Consider the following 23,231-nt stretch of genomic DNA (forward strand, 5'->3'; position numbering starts at 1 on the left):
ACAAATTATTTAAAATAAAAAAATGTAAAAACTTGAACACTTGCTTTCAACACCCTTATCATCCAACAGAACGTGGAACAAAACTCAACAGAGGAGAGGTTAAATGTAAACGATTGATGTTTTTCTTTAGCTGCAGAGCATGGCACCACCACTGAAAGAGATAAACGCACGGGGAGGAGAAAGGAGAACGATAGAAAACCACCTGGACACCTTATTAATCAGCCTCTCGATGGTTTCTTCCTCTCCGTCACTTTTCTTCTCCACACTACTCCCCACTTGCCCTCCCTTCCCTGTGTGCCTCTGTGCCCCCCCCATCGCTCCTGGAGGCTATGACAGGATAGTGGTGATGAAATCATAAAATCTCTTCGAGTACTGCTCAGGATTCACTGTGGAGATTTCTGCTCCGGCCTGCAGAGGGGACACGGAGGTTAATTACCTTCACCGTGGAGCAAACATTTATATAAAACAGCTCTTCTACTCGGGTACATACCCCATGTTTTACAGTCTTGGCGGCGTGTGCAGCTTTCTTCTTGGCATCATAATGCTGCAGGATGTCTATGACAGCCATGAAGTACACCTCTTTCCTGGGAGCACCTTAAGTTCAAAACAAAGACACCCTTAATGAGAAGTACTGCAACAAAAGAAACAGCTGTCCCTTCACATCTTTTATGTATTTTAGTGATAAGTTTTTTTTTATCAAATAATCCATATTTTTTGGTGCATAAGTCATTGTTATCTCAACAGATATTTTTTTGCTGGTGGCACCTCAAGTGCATAGTGCATAAACATTTAATGAGGCTGCACAGCTTTAACTGTCCTTCTGTTCCAGTTTAAGAGCAGCTGTACTGCATGGCCAGAACAGCCGATCCCAGAAATTATAATTAGTTTTGAGTCATGTTTTGACACGTTAGCAAGGCTTTTGTATTAGTGCTGTAAGTTAACGCAAATCCATTTTAACAGCGACAATTTTTTTAAATCGCGAGATTAACGTTCATCTAGTCCGACCAAATGATTAGTTTTTTTCACATGCTGTTGCAACACCTCGTAACGTTAGAAAGACTACAACACCACACCGGATCCAACTAGACCGGAAACAAAACAACAAGCACGCTGCACACACTTGTTTTGGGCTTGCGAGCCGGCAAAAGAGTAGAGGGCTAATGTTTTCTACTCGACGCACTCCCCACATCCAAGTAATGATGTATGCGTTACCAACCAAGCTGGCAGACCCCCCGAACCGCAGTGAAGAGACCTCCGAAGACCGCTAGCTTCTTTAGCTTGGATTAGCTTGTTACGGCAACAACACGTTAAAACCACGGGACTTCGTCTGCGTTGAAGAATGACACTTTATTCACAGCACTACAATGTGATACACCGCCTCTCTCATTAGTGTGCGGCTGTCGCAATAAGTATTAATATAATAGTATCGCAATAATCAGACTAACTCAAAATATGCAGGGTCACCTGCGGCCACGCCTGTGGCTCGTTAATGTAAACATTACTTCCTGCTTCACCCACGCAGCTCTCTGACGTCACACGCAGTACACTAACGTCTCATAGAAGATCAAAATCAAAATCGTGTAATAATAATTCATCTAAAATTATATTTTGACACACATTTTTTCTTGAACAAATATTGCATCTCCTGCTATTTGAAATTACAGTAAGCTGTATTGAGATTTTGATAAAATTTGGATTAATTGTTCAGCTCTGCACTACAGTATATGCCAATGTTTTCAATAAAAAAAAAAACATTTGCACAAAATGGGACAAAAATAAATCAAGGGACATTTACAATAGATATAAATGTGCGATTAAATATTTGAATCCTTTGGCAGCACTACTTTTTATTTATGCGCATATTATTGGACACTGCTCATGTCTTTTATCAAGAAACACACATAGGACTGCAAGGAAATAATTATATAATAATAATAATAATAATAATAATATGTGCAGAACTAATACAGGCAGCCATTTAAACATGATAACTCAACTGGCACTTTTCCATTATACAGCTCCAGCACTATGTTTGGTATCAGGCACGTCGTTGTCCATTACTATAGTACGCCCTCAACATGGGCGGAGTCGTCATAGCACGGGTGCATGAAACCGCCGTGATATTGTTTTAGATATGTCACAAACACAAACTAGCGAGGGAAGCAGTTATTTTCGGTTTATTTAATTATTAGAATGAGTAATCAGTACTTCCTGGATGACCGTAGCACAGACTCAGTCTTTGAACTGAAATACGGGTTGTGTTTCAGCTCACGATCGCTGGCCTTCGCATTGCGTTCACTAAATACACTAGATTCCTCTGTTAAATATTGAGATTGTAGACATTTCCTTGCGAAATTAGAGATGAAGGATTTCAGGATTTTTAAGTCTTTTTTACTGATCTACAGTTGTGTCGGCTCACTTGGAACAAAAAAAAAGCACCATGTACTATCTCTAATGGAAAAGTGACATATTTACTATTGTGCTATAAACTTGAAGCGGATGCAATTGGCTACTCACTGTCATTGCTTTTAATGGCATAGACATCAATGGTGGGATCAAACTCTCCAGGTGACAGAGGCTTGGTGCTGTCCAGGGTGTTGCTAGGGCTGTCGGGGGGCGTCCCAATGCCCCCTCCGTCACTCTCACCCTCCTCCTCAGCCTCGTTGTCTTCACTCTCCACTTCCTCTTGCTCAGATCGCTCAACGTCGTGGATCCCCACCAGCAGACTGTAGTCCATGAGCTTTAGCTGGGCCAGGAACTGGAGACGATTGTGTGGGAGGGGGGACAGGGAATGAGAGCAAGTGTGAAAATGAGAGATGTGGATGTGGCAAAGACAAGGGAAGAGTTGAAACAACACTAGGAGACAGATTTTGGCATCCAGCAAGATTTCCAGCCTCAACAGACAGCTGCATCTTGTTAAGACGCAAACAAAATTGCACATACCTCCACATCTTTTCGAAGCTTCTCCAGGAACATTTTCTTGTTCTCATCGTTAATGTGGATCTTCTGCCCGTCATTGATGAAGTCATTGTCCTTGTAGGTGGGCAGCTCCTTGGCCTGCCCATTAGTAATGATCAAATAAAACAGTCAAAACTACAACAATGGGCTGTTCAAAATTGAGCGGCACGGTGCAATAGCAAGTAGATCTGGGCAAAAACGTGACAGAATGCTGGTGCTCATCTTAATTTTTGTTTCTGAATATCAGTTCATCAAATTTCAGTATATTTCAATTCGAGAATATCGACAATCGGCAGCATCAGTCTTCAACACTTTTCCCCAGATTACTTAAAACATTTAAATGTACAATTTGGTTTGTTATTACCCGAGACTAAAAGACAGCACAACACTGTCTTGGTTAACTGTGTGAATCAGGGGGTGTTTCAAAATGCACAATAGTAAAAATCTATCTTGATCCTTGTGACGTGCGACTTTGGCAGCATGTTTAGATCTTCCTGATCAGACAATCCTGCATGTTGAAATACCCCATGTGACACAAACGAGGCTTTGAGCCTGTGGTTAGTGAGATGAGCCTTTCTGATTCAGCCAAATACAACATGATACTTTGTTGGACAACTCATTGCTATAAATTATAAAGTAGAGGCAGTGTGTTCCCTTTTTGATTGGATCGAGTAAACAGTACATGCAGCATGCTCACAGCAGGACAGATCCATCTGATGCACTGTTTCATGTATATATTTTTCCATATTGGTCATAGGGAAATGTATTCACTCTTGAAAATTTTTCAATGCATCTGGTAGATCCACACACATTACAAAAAAAAGGGATGTCCATTGAAAACATCCTTATTGGGACAGAGCGGGACACCAAAGCGCATCTATTTTAATCAGTTTCATGTTAAAGGGCGTATATTCTCCCTTACACAAATAATATTAACATGTTTAGCATGTCAGCATACCCTTCGTCTACTGTTCAGCCTACAACCACAATGAAGCAGGCCCCTATATAAGACTCCATCTACTGGGATTATAAATGTTCTATACTAGGCTCCTGCAAGCCTGCCAGCAGCCTGTATGGGGAGGAGGTGTTATGTGAGGGGGCCTATTTCTGAGTCACTGAGGAAAAAGAGAGCAGGAAATGAGGAAACAGGGCAGCTGCAGCAGCAGTTTGGCTACTATGGTGTTTCTATGGCAGCAGGAAAAGAGCAGCAACACATAACAGCACTCCGGTCGAGCTCGGACAGAGCACACCGACAGACACACACACACACAGATACACACATACAGCAGACAGCTTCACACAGATGAACACAGGAATATGTCTCACAAACAACAAGACATTTCAGTACATACATAAATCTACATATATCCACAGACATAGACCTCCAATTGACAAAAAAATATGGAATGAACAACTTGCTCAACTGAACATAGGTGCGATGAATGAGGACACAGCACGAGCGTGAACCTGAAAGCATTTTACACATCTGTCACTTCAACTGGCACCTCACCTCACACAGTCATCCATCTCTCCAGGTCTTTTTACTTTTAACGTTCAGTCATGCATCGGAATGTTGGCCTGTAATTGATTTTTTCTATAACAATCCCCGAAATTGAACCCGCCTGACTTCTGAGTGCATTGCATCCATTTGTTAAGAAGAAGAATGGAAATACTGAATATTAGAGGCAGGAAGAGAGCGTTGGTTCAGCCTAACAGTCGGTTACATGGTGGGGGGGGGGGGGGGGAAACAACACAAAACAACAATTTCTCTCTACAATTTCCCATTTAAAAACCGACCTTGACATCAGCAATAATGACATCAAGGAACAAAGCTGGGTCTTCTGAAAAATTTGAGGACCGAGATATTTTTAAATCTTTGTTTATATTCCTACTGCACAGATTGACTATCAATTTCACCTTGGCGACATAGGATATATTAATTACAATCTCTGACAGTAATAAATAATATGTTTCAAATGTTGTGTAGCCCACCTCTTATTAGCCTTTAACTGTCTTATCAAGCTCATCCATTTCTACATCCATTGGACATGGAACCAGAAAATAATTTGGAGCAGAGGGGACAGGTTGTCTATAATAATGTACTTTGCTTTGAGTTGCGTGCTATAGTTAGCAAACGGACAAAGTCATGTAATTCACTGTCATTAGTTTAAGCCTTTAACCTAAAAAGCAGCGAGTTCTGGCTTTTTTTTGTCCCTGCTGCGTGTCCCTCCCATTAATGCCGCCACCATACTCGTTCACTTCTTGCTCTCTAGTGTTTCAGATACATGTAGGTAAAATAGAACAGAACTTGAGCAAAAAAAAGGTATGAAAAGTGTGAAATGTATTGCGTTTGCATAACTGTATCAGCCGGTAAAGACAAGATAAAATAAAATAAAGAAAACTTGGCCGCACAAATAAATAACAATAAAATAAGATTGGTGTAATAGATCATGCCTGGTATATGAGCCCTGGTTCTCTTACATCTCTTACGTGTTTCATGGCGCAGTAAAAGCGCGTGGCAATCCGCAGTGTTTGCAGCCTTTGCTGAACGTTACCAGATTTGGGCCGCGGGGGCACATCCTCTGGTTGGGGCGGCTGCTAGAAGAGGGGGAAGCGAGGAAGAGACGGTAGGGGTTGAGGAGAGAAGAAAGGAGAGAGGAAGGAAGTTGGAAGTAAAGGCAAAGAGTTTAAAATGTAACAGAACAATAGTTTTGTTTTTTTTTTGGGTTGGAAAGGGCATCAACGCGAAAGATTCAGAAGAGCAGCTTAGAAGTTTAGGATTCTTTAACTTCTTTACAAGCCATATGTGTGTGTCCACATTGTCTGGCAGTTTCATCAGAGACAAAGGTCCATATTTAATGACTCTTGTGTTTGCATCACTCTCATCTGCCTACATTGTAAGTTTGACTAGTAGAGAGAGAAAACGGTCTGGTAATGCTACTCTAAGGATACTAGGAGCTGGAAATAAGCAGAGCAAGGAAAACAACTTTAAATAGTAGGAAACTATAACCTGGCCAAACATCAATTTAGTTGGGAGACTGTTTCTACAAGCTTACAATTCAACTAATCATATCACAACACACTCAGTCACGCCAACACAATAAAGTCATGTGTACCCAACAAAGATAACCAGCTGATGCTGGTGTGAGGAGAGAAAGGAAACAAAAAACACAAACTGAGGTAAATGATACCGAGCAGATACACAGGTGAAATACTACAATTGAGATTTTTAGTGACAATACAGAAAAATCTGCTACTAAAACAGAAACATTATAATCAAATTATAATATGAAAAGATTCTTATGACAACATGTTATAACTGTATTACAAGATGTTTTTGATTACAAAATATTAAGTTGTCACATAACTATATCAAAAGTTTCTTAAGATTTTGCTAAATTGTGTCCAAACCTCTGTGTTTAAACGTAAATAAAATTGACTAGTATAATATGATGGGCATTAAAAACATCATATTTCCAAGATAACTTGGTGGTAAAAACCTCTTTAACCAATTACTTGATGAATTGCTCCATAACAGCCTGTCAAAATGCTCTTAAGTTTTCCAAAACCGAGACAGAAGCTACAGGAACTGCAAAAACATGTTCAATTAAAAATAAAAACAAATGTACATGTGGGTAGAACACAACATGTCCACAACAGAATGACGACTGGAAGTCAATACATGTGTTAGAAATCATGTTACTTCAAAAAAGAAAATGCAGAAAAACATTATATACCATGCAGATACATGCATGAGAGGGTCGGAGTCATGCAGTCAGAGGGAAGCCCTGCCATGCTTGTTGTTTATGCCCGTGTGTGAAGCAACACAAAAAAACACACACTTCCTTCTGGAAAAATAAATGAATTACCTTATTTTTCCCTTGTTTCTTTGTTTGCTATGATGGAACAGCAGTGTGTGAGTGTAATGTCTAAACACATTGATTCACTGAGCACTAGTAAAGGCTAACATTTCTTTTAATCATGTCTGGTTCGTCATGTGGCGAGAACAGCGAGTCTCTCGTCTTTGAAGTCTGAGCTTAGTTGCGTCTCGGAGATGCGTCAGTCAGGTGTGAACATTTAAAAGCACATGATCATCTGTTGTATTCTGTGTTGCGCACGTAGCCTAAAAATACTGCTGAAGCAGAAACTCGCCCATCGATATTTGAATAACAGTGATGCAAATTACCATGGGCTAACAATAACAAGTTTATCTAAGAGTTAGGACTCAGTGATGGAAAAACATCTCTCATGTTAGCTTGGCATTTATCCTGTTGCTGCTTCATGTATATTGCTAGACTATAAATGGTGTTTCTCACACCGTTGAGCTGCAGACAAGTCACATGGTAGGCTGTGTGTTAAATCCTTAACTTTTCTGTTAACCCAATGTTTTCTTTCTTCTTCCACTTGCAGAAGGCAACAGTATATCAGGCTTGGGGATTCCCCCGCCATGCCACATTTTGTGGTGACCCATGATCGAGCCCCTATAACATCTAGTTGAAAGTTTAATCTGTGCAGCTATTATATACAAAACCCAGAAAGATTTCTACAGAGGGACATGCGTATGGAAATACATTTCAGACAACGTTTTTTTTCGAAATAGCACCAAAGGTAAGGCAAACAGGTCAAAAGTATGGTACTCTGCCCACTATGGTTAGTTGCAGTGTTAAATGATGCCGCCAACACACAAAAGGTTGTTTATCTTCCGTCCATCTGAAGAAGAAGCCTCTTGGACGAGAAGTGAAACATCTTCAAACTTAACTCAAGCAAGTCCAGTCGCATACAGCTAACTACAGAAGATGACCATGAGCTGGATGACTGAGAAACTTCACAGACTAAGGGCTTTTTGGCTTATTTAAAATGAACATTTTCTACATTCAATATCTGTTTTCATTTAGAAGCAAAGTGACCAACCTAGACCGTCAAAGTTTTTGCAACAAATCTTTTCAAACAGCTGACTCTGTCCAAGCAGAACCACAAACTCACAATAGCCAGCCTTTCACAACAAACAGTATTTCATCACTATCAAATACACACATACATACACACAAACACACAAACACGTACAATTAACAGGTACACAGAAATGACATCATATACAGAACTACTAAAAATCATGGGACAACATCTAATTGAATTTAACTTAGGAGCTCAACACATTCCTAGACACACAACTCAATCTTTAACACACAGAGAGCAAGCAGGAGAACTGAAGGCACAGCAGAAGCCAGGTTAGAAGGGATGAAGCAAATTAAAGAAAAAGACCGTGCAGGGACTCGAAGGCAATGGTGTGATGAAGTAGGTGCTAACTAAAGGAGATGGATATTTGCTACGGTCATCCCCACCCAAAGGGAAACGAATGCAGACACCAAAGTTGTTTTTTATTTGGGCCATTTGGGTGATGACGATGAGCCTGGGACTGTGTGAAGCTATGTTGGTTATTTAAAACCAGTGGAAACAGTTTGTTCTCTCTCTCATTCTCTAATTATCCACATGGCTTTTCAAACAGAATAAGTGACTCATGTTCTGTTCTTGACATCTGTGGTGAAATGACCAGAATGTTTTAGAAAATAAAAAGACTTTCTTTTTTCCAATTAACAGTTTGATTGGCCTTCTCATCAGAACTGAGATGTCAGCAGTTTACCGGTCACCTTGTTTGACACACTCCACAACATTAATTCAGAGGGAGGTACAGAAATTTCACAAATATTCAAGAAAAAAAAAGGACGGGCAACAACTTGGTGTTGTTGTGGATAGATACCCTCTCAGAGAGAAAGAGATGGTACAAATGTCCAATATATTCCTGACATGATTTCAAGTAACAGGCAGTGTGGATTACCCTGTTTTTTCTGATTTATCTAAATATGACATATGACACATTTCTTATTGTAGTTATTGCTCTTTTAAATAAATGTGATTATTCCAGTGAGAAATAGTACTACTAATGCTCTTTGGAATATATAAATGTGATTATTTATTCCAATGAGCATTAGTAGTATTATTGTCATTATGTTTACATATGGATTGAGTGTGTTTTAAGCTTTTGTGGTAATATGTAAAGGTAAATCCTGACTCGTAAGGTGCCTGTACCTTCTCCTTGTCGCTGGCCTCTCTTGCCACAGTGGAACCCTAGAAAAAAAGAAGAAAGGAAATTACTTTCCATTAACCAGTTGCCACTGGAAGCACCGACTGGAAAGTCCTGCTTCAGTCATTTCCCTTAACCACCGTCTTGCACTCAGTCCTGCAAACACTCATAACTCTTGTGAATGAACACACAAGCTCATCCAATTATACACACAAGGCAGAGTGGCTAAAAAATGGCTTCAGTCTGTTCTAAGGCTGCTTATCCGACTCTCAAAGCCCAATTTTTGGCTATTTCTTGGCCAATGGCTTTTGTCATAACCATACAATCAAACCTCACTTGACAAAGTATAGGTAGATTCGGAATCTTGACTTGTGTATGATTTATTAATTGTGACAATTTCAACAGTAAACTGGTTTACTGTTTATATGACAATTGCATTGTTTCTTAGAAAAAAACATTAGAAGATCAGTTAAAATTAAGAACCTTAGGCTAGATTTCTATACTTTAATTCTCAGTGTGCAGAGACAATTCAAAATGTGCTTGTTGCACCCTTTTCAGTTTCTGCTGGAGTTGTATGTATTTTAGTCAGACTTCTTTGGTCTATGCTAATTCCTCTATAAAAAGTGGTTGGGTGAGAAAATCAACATACAGACTGAAAGTTGAAGCAACCATCTCTAACCTCAAATGTGTGCTTGTACAGTACAACATGATGATTATTAGTTTGCGATATTTTGACAGAGATGTGACTTTCATGGGAGGAGCAGGTCACGTGCCACTCTTTCTATTTTTTTTCCACCTCTTAATAAGGTCTTTCATTACCCAGACATGTACTCATCAATGAAAATCCAGCATACACACATAGTTTGATATTCATATGGATCACTTTTCTGTTCCTTCCCTTTCTTCTCTAAACTCCAGCTCTCGTACCTTGAGATCATATTTTTTGTAGACAGAAAGGCGATGGGAGAAAACATTGCGCGTAACAATCATGTAGGTCTCATCTCCATCCACTGTGAGTCGGTACATCCCCAGAAACTGAGGCAGAAGTGTGTTCCCATGGCACTCCACGATGAACTACCGTGAGAGAGAGAGAAAGTGAGAGGATTTTCAATAAATCTCAATTCAAGTGACAAACTTGTGAGAATATGATGAATCTGTAATTTAATACTTTATCAAACAATAAAATAAAGCTGTAAAATTGCATCAATAATGTTGACACTAGTCCAACCAAGTGCTCCACTTGATATTTTCACCTGATGGTATTTCTTTAGAATGTTATGCATTTCGGCCACATCCTCACTGCTGATGGTTTTGATGACATAGCGTTTGTCATAGGAGGTGTGGAAACGGGCGCCGCTCCGTCCCTGGGCCTCACTGTTCAAGGGAGCACTACGTGTCAGAGAATTCTGAAAATGGGCATGAAAAAAATCACAGATTAGCTATTGCTTGGTTTAACAAAAGTAAGAGTACAGGAAAATGTCAGTACTTCATTTTTGTTAGCTTTACTCACAAAAAGGCACTAATAAGGCAGCATTTTGAAAGGCCTATGTTAAAGATTGCACAAAAAAACTCAGATTACATGTTGAAATTGTTGTTGGGGAAGGTATGAGTCACTAAACATGATTTTTTTTTTTTTTAAACAGAGCCCGTCTCCTTATACATTTGGACAACACAGCTTGTCCTGGCTCTACCCTCTTTGTCTGACCACCTCGCAGCCTCCACTTGAAAACATATGGAATTATGACCCTTATGCCTGCTGCCCATCCAGCTACACACAAACAGCTGCTGCCCAGACTTTGGAGCTCAAAAGTAACATGATCCAACATTCATGGCTCAATGCCTCATTCTCCAAGAATGCCCAATGTCCTCTGCCCTTATTTCCCTTTCCCCACTTCAACTCTAAGCATCAGTCGTATGTATTGCAAAGTGAGAACTAACCCTTTGAAGTACGGACTAAAACAATTGATAACGTACATTCAATTGTTAAGTTTAGACGCCAAAATTACTTGCAGTCTTGTTTCTGGAACACCAAACACCAAGACAGCCACCTAAGGTCCAGATGCTGGTGGAACATTGAAGTGCTTTATGTAACAGGCTGAGAATGTTTAGGAGGCCCTCTGCCTGAGGCTGGCATTATAAAAAAAAAAAAATAAGAAAAACTTCCAATGTTCTAATATTTTTTTGTTTTAGTTGGAAGTCTTACACTAAATGCATTAGTCATAATGTGAGGGAAAAGTGTTTACACTACCAATACTTCAAGGAACACTTAACACAATAAAACTGGTGCATGTCACCAAAAGAGCAGGATTGCAGCTGATGGTACCTATTGGCTGTAATGAGGAATAATACCAGTGTAATTATAAATAATACCACTAGGCTGGTTGTAGTTAAAAAAAAAAGAGAGAGAGACAGAGAGAAATCTGGACAAACAAATAAGCACAGCTCAAGTAGTTCTTCACGCAATAAAGCTGTTTTCATGCTCAAAATGTCACAACATTCTCCAACACTGGCCAGTGTCTTAACACCCTGGGCTGCCCGCTCTCTTCAGCCAGTGGAACCCTAATGTAAACATGTGAGAAGGACAGCTGCACTGGGCTGGGAAACAATGACCTCCAAATACTGCCAACTCACTGCATGCACTGGGAATGGGGATTTACTGGAAAAGAGTGGAAAAAGGAAAGGAAGATGAGGGTTGTGCTGAAACAAAAGAGGGAAAGGAAAAAAACACCAAGGCGAAAACACTTGAGATGGCAAAAATATTTGTTTTGAACTGGTTTACTTTAGTGTTGATTAATTGTTTTTGCAGCACCAGGAGGTTGGGGCCTTAAGGTGCCAAAATGATCTACAGCGACTGTGACTGATTCACAACAGTCAAGTAGAGTGACTAAAGAAATCCAGTATTTGACTAAGCAGCGACAGTGAGATTTTCCTGTCATTTATGATAATGACATACCGAGAAGTCGTGATCATCAATGCCAAACCTCTCTCTGAGGTTTCGAAACACCAGGGGGCAGTACTCCTTAAACTTGAAATGGCTGGGCATGTTCTCCCTGTTAACACACACATTTTGAGAGATGTGGTGAGTACTTTGAGGAATGTTTTCAGCAAATATGAAAATAAAATGTTTTTTTAAGGTGAAATTTATACAGGGATGAACATTCATTGCACAAGAAAATACACAAAAAAGAGCTTACTTGTTAAAGAGGTGGTTGTCCACTTTGATCTTCGAATAGGCCTTGAAGTCATCTGGCATGAGCATAATGGGGATTTGAACATGGCTTAACTCATTTATCTGGACAGAAAAAACAAAAGAATGAAAAACTTAGAAATCATTCATTTACATTATACATATACAACTTCCAGGAGTTGATAAGCTTCACAATCTCATGGGACATAAAGGCCACCAGGAAATTAAGACTTCAAACACTGTTTTGCCTGCACATTTTTGCCATAATGCCCATTCAACTAAATGCCATTACTGGAGGCCTGAATAAACCTTGTACAATGAATTAACACTGGGGTTTCAAACACATAAGGTAAATCGCAGGGGTTTCCATTCGGAGCTCGTCGTGCATCGCATTACTGTAATACTGAGACATGACATTTGTTATGACTCAAACACAGCTTGACACACATAATAGATGTGTGCATGCTCACACATTTGTTGTTGGCTCCAGGCAGGGAGGCTGGCGGTTTGCTTTATTCTATTAATAACTTGCCATTCCACCAATCACAGTCATGCTGCAGGTGTTCTTAATAAACTCAAATAGTTATACACTCTGTGTGCATCTGCTGTGCATAATTACTATGCACACACAAACCGGTAGATTTATTTTTTTTCTACAATTTATTTTGTTGTGCAACTAAACATTCGTTACAGTGTTATTTAATATATTAACACAATATGCAACCCACAAAAAGTAAACATGACAGAATCACACATTTGTTTATGTTCCTTGTAACATGTTCCTGGAACATATCCGAAAAGAACAATTCTGCAACCAATTAACAGCGTTGTGCTAAGCTCAACTCATGTAACCCTGCTTGCTATGCAATATTATCCAACACAAATAAATGCATGTTCCCACATACTGATGCTGTCTTGTTTCTTATCTTCCAAGACACACAAATTGTTTGATATTGTATTCTAATGTTTACTTTGCCACTAATCATTTTCCACAGCATTTTTCTAAATATTTTTGACAACACTACACAGAGACAGATGGGACATTTGCATGAAGGCATCTCAAACAAAACACGGAGGAGTGAACATGACAAAGAATGGACCAATTCTCAGCAGAACAATTCGTTTTCTGCAATTCTTATTGAGACAGTAAAATACAGGGTAGCTTGTGACACACCAACTATGGTGCAACCTGGACAACCTCAATGATGTTACCTGGACACTCAAGGACTCCAGGTAACATCATTGAGGATGTGTCCAGGTTGCACCATAGTTGGTGTATGTCACAAGTTACCCTGTATGTAAAATACAGGGTAGAAGAAACATTAGAAAATGTTTTAGTTAATATACATCTTGTTAATTAAAAACGGACCTGGACAAAGTCAAGTCACACAGATAATGTGCAATATTACTTGTTGAAAAGCTACTTGTAAGCTGCTTTGTTGTTTCAAATCGTGGGACTACAAACCACTGTCTGGAGGAAAGAAGCACAAATTCACTGTTAAGAGCATCATCATTCAAAATTGAGTTTGCCAACTGCTCTACCCGTCATCTGCGCAATGCCCACATATTGCATCTATCAAAGCTTTAAATTTGATGTAAACAACTAGTTTATGCCTAACCCAAGCTTAACATTGGTTTAACATGGCCTAATTCTAAACTCTGTGAAAGGAGACAACACACAGGCTACATGCTGCCAACTGCTGTCTCGGAAAAATTAGTGTGATTTGTTGTGCTTTTAAAAGTGAGCCACTTCAATCAGTTTCACTCGGAGGCTGCCATCAAAGAGCCTATATCTAAAAGGACAGGATGACTGATACTATTTTCAGCACAACAGACCCATCATCTTCACACTGGGATGGATTCAGTTAAATGTATTTCTGTTATATATTACACATTTCTGAAATAGTCATCGAAACATGGGTATCACAGCATAAAAATAAAAGACAGTGGTCCAATGTAGAGAGGAAAGGTAGTGATAACACAAAACCGTGGGAGGGATATTAGACAAGAGGTTGTTGGTGCAACTACAGGCTTTTATGCAAATCATGTTGATGATTGGACCATAGATATATTGAATGCATCTGAAAGCCGTGGGAATTAAGTAGGTCACCATCAAAGGTCAACCTACATCATAACAGTTACACCTTTTTGCATAGAATTGTTTCACTCCTCTTTTCAATGTAGGGAACACAATATGGATACAAATATAACTCTGACCTACAAGTCGACTGGTCAAATGTCAAACTAAATCTTGTTTGGTGATCTGCAAGGTCTACTGTTTTTGTACACTATTCATGATTGCATTTTCCCAGCTAAGCAAACATCCAGAGTGAGTGAGGGAGAACTGCTTATCAAGGCTGTTTAATGTAGCAATACCAATTTTATAATGTTGCAATAATGCTGTCTTATGAGGGGTGACAGTTACAATTGAAACTATTATCTGGGGACCTTTACATATTCTCTGGGATTATTGTAAGCTTTTAAGCCATGGAAGAGAATGAAATAAAAACATATCACGTTGCAACGGTATAAAAAAAAAGAAAAGAGAAGACAGACAAGACAGAACTGGATGGATCAAACAGAGCATGCAAATACACAGATGACATATCGGAGTACGTTTTTGTGACCTGGTGTGACAGGCACAGACGTTGCAGTGATGCTATAGCACAGATGCATTCTGGGTACTCAGCAGGGAGATGTCGCCTCATCAACAAAGCCATGTTTCACACAAGGGCAAAGACAATGCTGACAATGCCTTGCCAAGTACACATCTGAGGGGAAACCAGTGTACTGAATACTGATTAAAATGATCGACTCATGCCTGCAGTAGGAATGAGCTGACATTCAGTATGACTTATAGTCCAAATTGCACCATTACGCAACCGTTTACAGATTTGCTGATCCACATGCATGTGCACAACTCAGCATATTGAGGTGAATGTCCCTTTAACCTCATACTCCACATTAAACAACATACGTCTTGTCTGTCTGAGCCGCTATCTTGAGCACAGTTTTGTTTAATCAGTCACATCCAGCAGATCTGCTTGTCTTCCTGCAGCTATCAAACTTGCAGACAAATTTCACACCACCACTTCCTGTTTGTCTCCATGGTGATGAGGACTGGTTTTCCGGCCCAGAGTGAAGCAAGTGTGTGCTCTTGCTCTTTGGACAGGAAACTGGTGAAGAGAGCATGCTCTGTCAGCATCATGGTGTAGTGTTATCTCTCTGAACAATTACAGGCAGATGACTTGCACTTAGCAGATGACAGACCACTAATAACGCTGATGACAAAGAATTTATTTTTCGATTTTTTTCCCTACTGGTGTTGTCAAATATTGAAGTCTAGTCAAAACTGAAAAAAGGGCATGCCACCAGGATATGTAGCCTTTAGAGGGGCAATTAATAATGAAGGGTAAAAAAATATGACCATCATTCTTTTCAAAATGTTCAGTTTCTGACTTTCAAAATACTACCAGGTGTTCCTAAGTTCCTAAGTCAAAACTATGACATGCCAGTTATGGTTAAGTTCCTCTTGAAATCACACACAATTCTAGCCCTTCAAAACAAAGTATTTCAATATTAGTATCTCAGTTAATATTGAATCTAAACTTTATTTAAATCACAGATATTTATCAGTTAACAAAAAGAGCTGTCCTATGAGACAAGCATGGACAAAAAAAGTGGTGACTGTTGGCTGATGACATCTACAAATGAAGTTGCTCCTGTTTGAATGACTTTGAGAACTATGATCTAGCCAACTGAGAACCTACACAGACCGAAACGGAGAGAGTGGGATTGAAGTGGGATGTATTTTCAATTGCACTTTTTAAATTGTAGCTAAATTAAATCATGTACAGTGTTTTAGTGCCTGAACTGTCAATTATGTGGGTGTAATTGAGTGCGATGTGAAGGAGCAACTCTTAAAATGAATGACATACTAAAATATACTTCCTCAAAGTCTATTTACAAAACATGAAAAGTGTTGGTGGTTATAGTGTGCAATCAAGGCTGACTGATCATTCAGTTAACTAATAAACGGAAATGTAAATATAGCAGGCATGAATGTGTTGCACAACATGAATTCATATTAACAAGGATAGGACAGCAGCACACTGTATACTTCCCACTAAATGTAAATTCACAGTTTACAAAATCAAAAGGGCTCTCTCTCTCTCACACACAAACACACATTACTGATAGAGGATTGTAAATAGTGTGAACTTGCTCTTTCACTGACTGCTTACCAAAGTCACTGCCATCATCAGTTGACCTGGTGGTAAACCCATTATGTCACACATTTAACAATATCCAAATAAAGACAAACATAACTAATCATAGTCCATTCCAACTGAAGTCCTTATAGCAGGAAAGCTCTAAACACAGTACAACAGTAATTGGTCTAAGGAATGAATCAAATAATGGATATAGAGGAAAAAACACAGAATAAGAAGAAGCGATTGTCAGTAAATGTGGAAAAAATCAATGTATGTCCACTTAAAACAGCTGGATAGATTAATTCAATAAGTAAACTTAATTGTCATTCACTCAATCACACTCACCTAAAAGGAGTAATATAATTTCTCAGTCTTAATACAGGGTATACAGGTTTCAACAGGTCCAATTTCAGAAGTTTTTTTAAGACCACCGTGAACACAATTTAACACCGGTTTCATGTCCACACTGGAATCAAAAAAGTATGAAACACATTAAGGTAAATTCCCAGGGACTTTGCAAAGTAAAGATTCATCATTAATATAACTACACAGAACTCTAGAACTCTGTGAGTAACAGAACCACCTCAGATGAATGAATGCTGTGAACTAATATTTGTTAGAAAAAGTGTACAACTAGTGCCTAGGCTGTGCGTGTGCTGAAATGTGAGTAGTGTGTGTTGTGGTCGTTAACCGGAGGACATGCAGAATGAGTGATGCTGGGGCTGGACTTTGATGCTCCCGCTCCTGATATGGAACAATATTGGCTGTTGGCTTTATACGGTCTCTCAGACTGTGCATGTGACGGTAATGCTTTCATTTCCAGCGTCCCAAGCTGTAGCAGCGTCTTACATAAAAAGATGCAGCGGGCTTGGAACTGGTTCCTGAAAATCAATATGTTCTAACCATGCATCTTTGAACACTCCCCATTTTCTGCAAGTAACAAGCTAATGTAATCCTCACATTGCCAGACTGGCTTGGTTTGGTTGTGTGCCGATAAATTCTCAACAGGCTTACATAAATGGAAACATTTTTGCCAAAATGAAATAATTGTAACTTTAACGTTCATCTTTTTTATTATTATTATTATTATTATTTAAGACCTGCAAAAACTGTATTTAAGACCGTTTAAGGATTCAGATTATTGTATTTTAGACTTATTACCCAAATAGACTAAAACAGAATATGCAAGGTAAGGAAAGGAAGGTCTCAATGTCAGCATCTCCAGGAGGGTTAATTTGTCTGTTACCAGTCATACTTCCATTCATGTTTGAACAGAAAATGACAAATTACTAAAGGGGAAACATGGAAATTATAGTTGCACTCAAAATATACACACACATATACACAGACACACCTGTAGACAGCTCGACAAGTCTGTTGTAAAGCCAGTGTTGCGAAAGGTTGGTTATTAAAGGATGTAGTGGTTTAAAATGACTGTTCTGCCCTGTGAATCAATCTACTCAGCATCAAGTTGCATCATATTTGGATAAGTTGTGTGCCACTGACTCCAACAGAGACACAGACACAAGAATGCATATAGGAGTGAATACAAAATAACCTGTGTTGTTCAAAAGTCACTGTCACTGCCTGAGGGTGCCAGAATGCAAGACTTTAGCTTTTCTGTTTTCCTTATCTACAATCATCACCAATATTAGCTGTAGATCACTCGATATTTATAGCAACCACCTCTTATACAATATATAGAAACCGACTCGACTACTCTGACTCAGAAAGAGAGGCAGGGGAGAGTAAAAGAAAAGGGACAAAGGGGGGCAGGGAATGAAAGTGAGCCAAATAGACAGGATGACCCAAAAAAGAGGCTGTGACAAAAACTGAATGAACCTCCAGGATGGGGAGGAGCATTATGAGGAAAAACAAAGGTAAAACCTAAAAAAGGCCTAAAAGACTTACTCGCATCAATACAATTATTTTGGTGTCCTAAATATATGATGAAGAGGGACACCAAGAAATATATCAAAACTCTCTAGTTTTCAGCCTTTACCGGTACATTAAAATAATAGCCCATCATAATCAGTGAATAGGTGGCACAATACATGTTTTCAAGCTAAGTATTAGTTAGGTCTGTCCTTAAAAATCCACAAGGAATGAACAGAATTTGTTGTCTTCCCAGCAATCAATAGCAGGTGAGAGGCAACAGCAGGTTAGGAGCTGCTGAAGTCAAAGCAATGATTTACACCAGAGTTGCCTTAAGCAGTGACAATGCAGGTTTCCAACTGGTGACATATCTGCAAAAAAGTGGAACACATTCTGACATGTTGTTCATTCCAATGGTACATAACACTTAAGACACCCCAAGGACTTGTGTGAAATGGCTTTTATATTACCTCATAGGAGAGCATGTTTTTTAAGATTTAGACCACCTAACTGGTCGTCTGATTAATCATTTTGAGTAATCAGCACATATTTACAAAGGAGTGCAGATAGAAAAGCAGAGTGTACAGACAAACCATGAGTGTTGTTCAATGTTCACCTTCTTAATTAAGCAATTCTTTGAATTATTAAACAAATATATTTCATCCGATGGAAGGGAAAAGCAAACCAGCTTAAGAGATTGGCAATAGAAAAAAGAAACATTGGAATTCAGCTGCCCTGATTTCTAAATATTGGCATTGGCCAGAGCAAAGCCCATATTTCTTTATTTTTTTAAAACTTGAGTCATGTAGTCCCTTAAGTAAAAAAAAAAAGTGCCCGAAAGAGAACTAATGTTTATTTGTAATATCATACAGACTTAAAAACAGGAAATGATTTTGTAGCGATTAGTTTGAGATGTGGTGATCTTGTAGAAGACTTCAGCAGTTAGTTTGAGCTTTGGCAACCACTAACCTTCAGTGGTTGCTTTAAACAAAGATTTTTCACTGGAAAAAGAGAAACGCTTTGGCCTCAATGCTTTCATTTAAAATCATGAGCTGAGTAAACTATTTAGGCTCCAACATAAGCAAGTACAATTTTAAAGTACCATTATTGTTAGGATGAAAGCAGAAATGGGCAACCTGTTATGAAGTCTGATGACAATCTTTGCTTCTTTCAGCCAGAAGAGTGGTTGCATCTATGGCTCTCTTGTGTTGTCTATAGAGTAACTCATCAATCTCCTTTCCTAAGTGTCAGTTCTTTCATTATTATGTTCCCACAGCAAGAACACTGTAATTAGTCTAGCTTTCAGAAGGAGAGATGCTTGACTGGCAGGCTACAGTGGATATGGGGCAGTCCTGACATCTACTACTACTACTACATCTCTACTACTATAAACACAGATTTATGTTTCTTCTTCACTCCAACTTCAGCAAACTGGTTTATGGGTTATTTCAACTAATATGCACAATGAAGTCTGCAAAGACAAGAACAACATACGCTTCAATATGAACCATCTCTGGGAATAACAGTCAAACAGAAAACAAGGGAAGGGTCTGTGATGTGCCATACACAATCATAAAATAAAAACCCTACGCCCAAGCAATAACTTAGTACATTAACGGTGACAGGGCATGAAATGTCAAATTTATTTTGCCAATGGTGAGAATTGAGAAACAGAGTCCCTTATCAAGTTATGAGAAAAACAGCAGGAGAGGTAGCCTAAGGCATAAGAAGGAAATGTGCTGGCGGCAGCAGTGTTCTCTTATGCAATCCAAGTGAACAGTTTGAACATGTAAATCCTCCAAATGGGAAGATTCCTATGGTTGCGAGACAGAGACACAAGAGTAAGAGAGAAGATGTTTATCACATGACACTATTGCACCTACTACTCTGTTAGACATGTGAAATATTGCCTGAATCCAAAAAGACATGACAACCTGTAACTATAATAATACAGAAATGACACATGAGCTAAACCCTGTTTCACAAACTTCTGTAAATAATGCAACTTGTTACTGAGCATTTCTTTCATTGTCCATTCTGAAAAATGTTTTCCTGTGGTTTACTGTATTTGACAATTCTAAATTCAGAATTCAAATATTTGTGATTTTATCAGAGTAAAGTGATGTTAACTTTGAGAAATGTGAGATAAAAATTATAGCTCCCATGAAAGACTACAGAACATGTTGGGGACTTAAGAGTTTTACATGATATCCATATAAATCACCAACACGCTCCTCCAGTGTCAGCTTAACTAATTGAAATCTCAGCTGTACCTAAAATGTTCTGTCCTGCTGTCAGGCAAGTCTGAGCAAGCAATGACCTCTCAACTCCCTCACAAACTCACATCCTTTTTAGCCTGTAAACACATGGTAAATGATTGTTTCAAAGCTGTGTTAATGGGAATAAAGTTTTCTGACTTTTCCTAAAAGGGGCACATTAATTGTAGTTTTACTTTCAGTCTCTGTAGGAAAAAGGTTTTTGTCACGCCAAGTGATAATATGGCAGATAACATAATTATATATGTGGGATGACATATTAATCATCGTTTTATTGTGATTTCTAGAGCCTATTTAAAGAGTGAATTACTGCAGTACATAACTGCAAAGAGTTAAACATGTGTACATTGCTTTAACCCTGGGGCTTAAAACGAAAGCCAGGTGACTATAATCCATTCACAGACAAGACAACAGCTTAAACACAGGTTCAGCCCTGACTGCCTATGCCTTGTATATAAGGCATAGGCAGTCTTGTCTTGTCTTAGTTTAAACTCGCACTAAATTCCCACCCAAATCCGTAGGCTAAAAATCAGACACTAGCACACCAACATCCAGATGCCTGGATCCAGAAACAATTAGAGAAATGTAGATTTAAAACAAACAGACTAGCTCCTAGGCTACATCTATACCACTATACCATAATTTTATTACAAAAAAAGCACCATCCACAGAGGTGAAGGTTTTTCTGCATCCATGCCCATTATAGTACACCTGGAATGTAACATCACTGCACTATTCATGAATAGCAGATGTAAACATATCAGATACAACACACGTGCACATACAAACATACTGTGCATTGGGTCTGGGAAACTAATCATCATTCTAAAACATGGGTTGTGGTTGGAAGTACATCTGTAAGAAACCTTTTACAGTAACAGGAAGAAATAAAACAAGCTCAAATGAGGCCAACCCATCAGTGCAAAAACTGCTGCATTATTCACAATGAAGAAATGTGTTTGGCATAATATCTCTGTTCCAAAGTGAACACATGAAGGGTATTTGTAAAGGCCACCCCATTAAAAGTGACCCATTAATATCATATCAAATAGATTAAATAAATAAAGGTGCAAGTGGACTCGGTTATAAAGCTAGTCCAAGTAACTATAAATTGGCTTGCTAATTGTACTGTACTCTTTCATAGCATCTGAGGATTCATGCCACATTCAACCAAACCAAGCAGGACAACCACAGGCAGGTACTACTAACATACCGATACTTCCCTTAGCTCACATCAGAGATAAATTAAGGGTAAAAAAAACCCAGAGCATCTGTATCAAAGAGCTGGAATGCTTTCCTGCCCATTAATCATTGAATAAACGTCACTGTAATTACCCTGTTATGGTAATCAGAAATAAACAGAGTGAATGATGAAGGGGAATGCAAGAATGAGCAAGTCAAAGACCTACAGATTAATATAGTCTTAGAAAACGGATTGAGCATAATCTTGATTGAGCATAATAATTTGTGGAATGATTAAGGGTGTAAAATGTTTGCACAGGGGTTCAGTGTTTGAGATTTTGTGCCAGAAATGTGTGTCCACTGCCTACTGAGTTTTCTCTCTGTCCAACATATGAGAATTGGCCCACTGCAAATAAAGGCAAAGAAAGAGAGCAGAGTTACGCTGTCTTACATGGATGGGAAGATGTGCTCTCTCATGACACAGAGCCCCAGGAGCTTATCCTACATGTGCACAACAGGAAGCCAAAAAAATAGTCCACTGCTCTGTCTGTCCGTTTGTCTCTCTATCTCTATCTCTCTCTCACACACACACACACACACGTTTAAGTGCAGTCATCAAATGCAGTTGTCACTGTAAAAAGCTGACCACAGAAATGAACCTAATGATTGACTAAACGAGTCTTGAAGAGAATCACATATTTATAGTAAGAGCACGAAGGCCAAAGGCCAACCGTTGGACACCTAAATGAGCTGCAATAACACTGCGGTTGACAGTTGACAGCGAGTAGCTAAGGCATAATGTGACACAACAGTGAATCCTAATATGATGATTAGTTGGTCCTACTCACCGAATGGTTGACTCCCCACATCAACACGCTGATCAGAGGGTCGCTGGCACGGAAGAGCTTCACTTTTTGAGCAACGAAGTGTTTTTTCTTGGTCTTCGTTTTGCTCGCAATGGATGCGGCAATGCTGCTTGCCGTAGCCATCTTAAAAAGCAAACTGGCTGATTAATGTACGATAATCTCGACAGACTATGTTGCCTGGAAGCTGGCACAGAGGCCACCGGTTCACGACTAAATAACACCAACACTGTTCATTTAGCCTGTTCGGAAATCAAAGTGCCCGAATTATTTTCCTTCATCCAACGCCCCTCACAGCCTAACTGACGCTGTGGTTCTATGTCGACGAGTGTGGAGGGTGAAACACGCGATGTGTTTTAGTTAATACTGCTTCTCACCTTTGCCTACTGACATACCGCTGCTTCCCTCAGCCCGCATCATAAGTCACCTCTCTTCCTTCCTTGACTCGCCTCGGGCTCTCCGCACCCCTGCCCGTGAGCTCTCACTGAGCTGGCGTTAGCATACCCGTGTAGCTTGCTAGCTAGCAACACATTAGCGAATAATTTCGTACAATGAGCGCAAAACGGTTAAAATATGAAGCACCGTGACAGAGGA

At 39.2% G+C, this 23,231-nt stretch overlaps 1 protein-coding gene across 1 annotated transcript; it reads right to left on the minus strand.

The window, feature by feature from the left end:
* Positions 1 to 327: 327 nt before the first annotated feature.
* pip4k2aa (phosphatidylinositol-5-phosphate 4-kinase, type II, alpha a) lies at positions 328 to 22,836 on the minus strand (the record flags this gene model as incomplete). The annotated part of the gene is made up of 10 exons (XM_083901978.1): positions 22,623 to 22,836; positions 12,235 to 12,332; positions 11,994 to 12,090; positions 10,294 to 10,446; positions 9,968 to 10,114; positions 9,046 to 9,084; positions 2,944 to 3,057; positions 2,518 to 2,758; positions 491 to 594; positions 328 to 408 (listed from the first exon to the last, which is right to left on the minus strand). The coding sequence occupies exons 1-10, from the start codon at positions 22,761 to 22,763 to the stop codon at positions 328 to 330; spliced, it is 1,215 nt and encodes a 404-aa protein (XP_083758104.1). The 5' UTR covers positions 22,764 to 22,836.
* Between the last annotated feature and the right edge of the window lie 395 nt (positions 22,837 to 23,231).

Source organism: Microchirus variegatus (assembly GCF_963457635.1).
Source record: "Microchirus variegatus genome assembly, chromosome: 15".
Taxonomy (NCBI): domain Eukaryota; kingdom Metazoa; phylum Chordata; class Actinopteri; order Pleuronectiformes; family Soleidae; genus Microchirus; species Microchirus variegatus.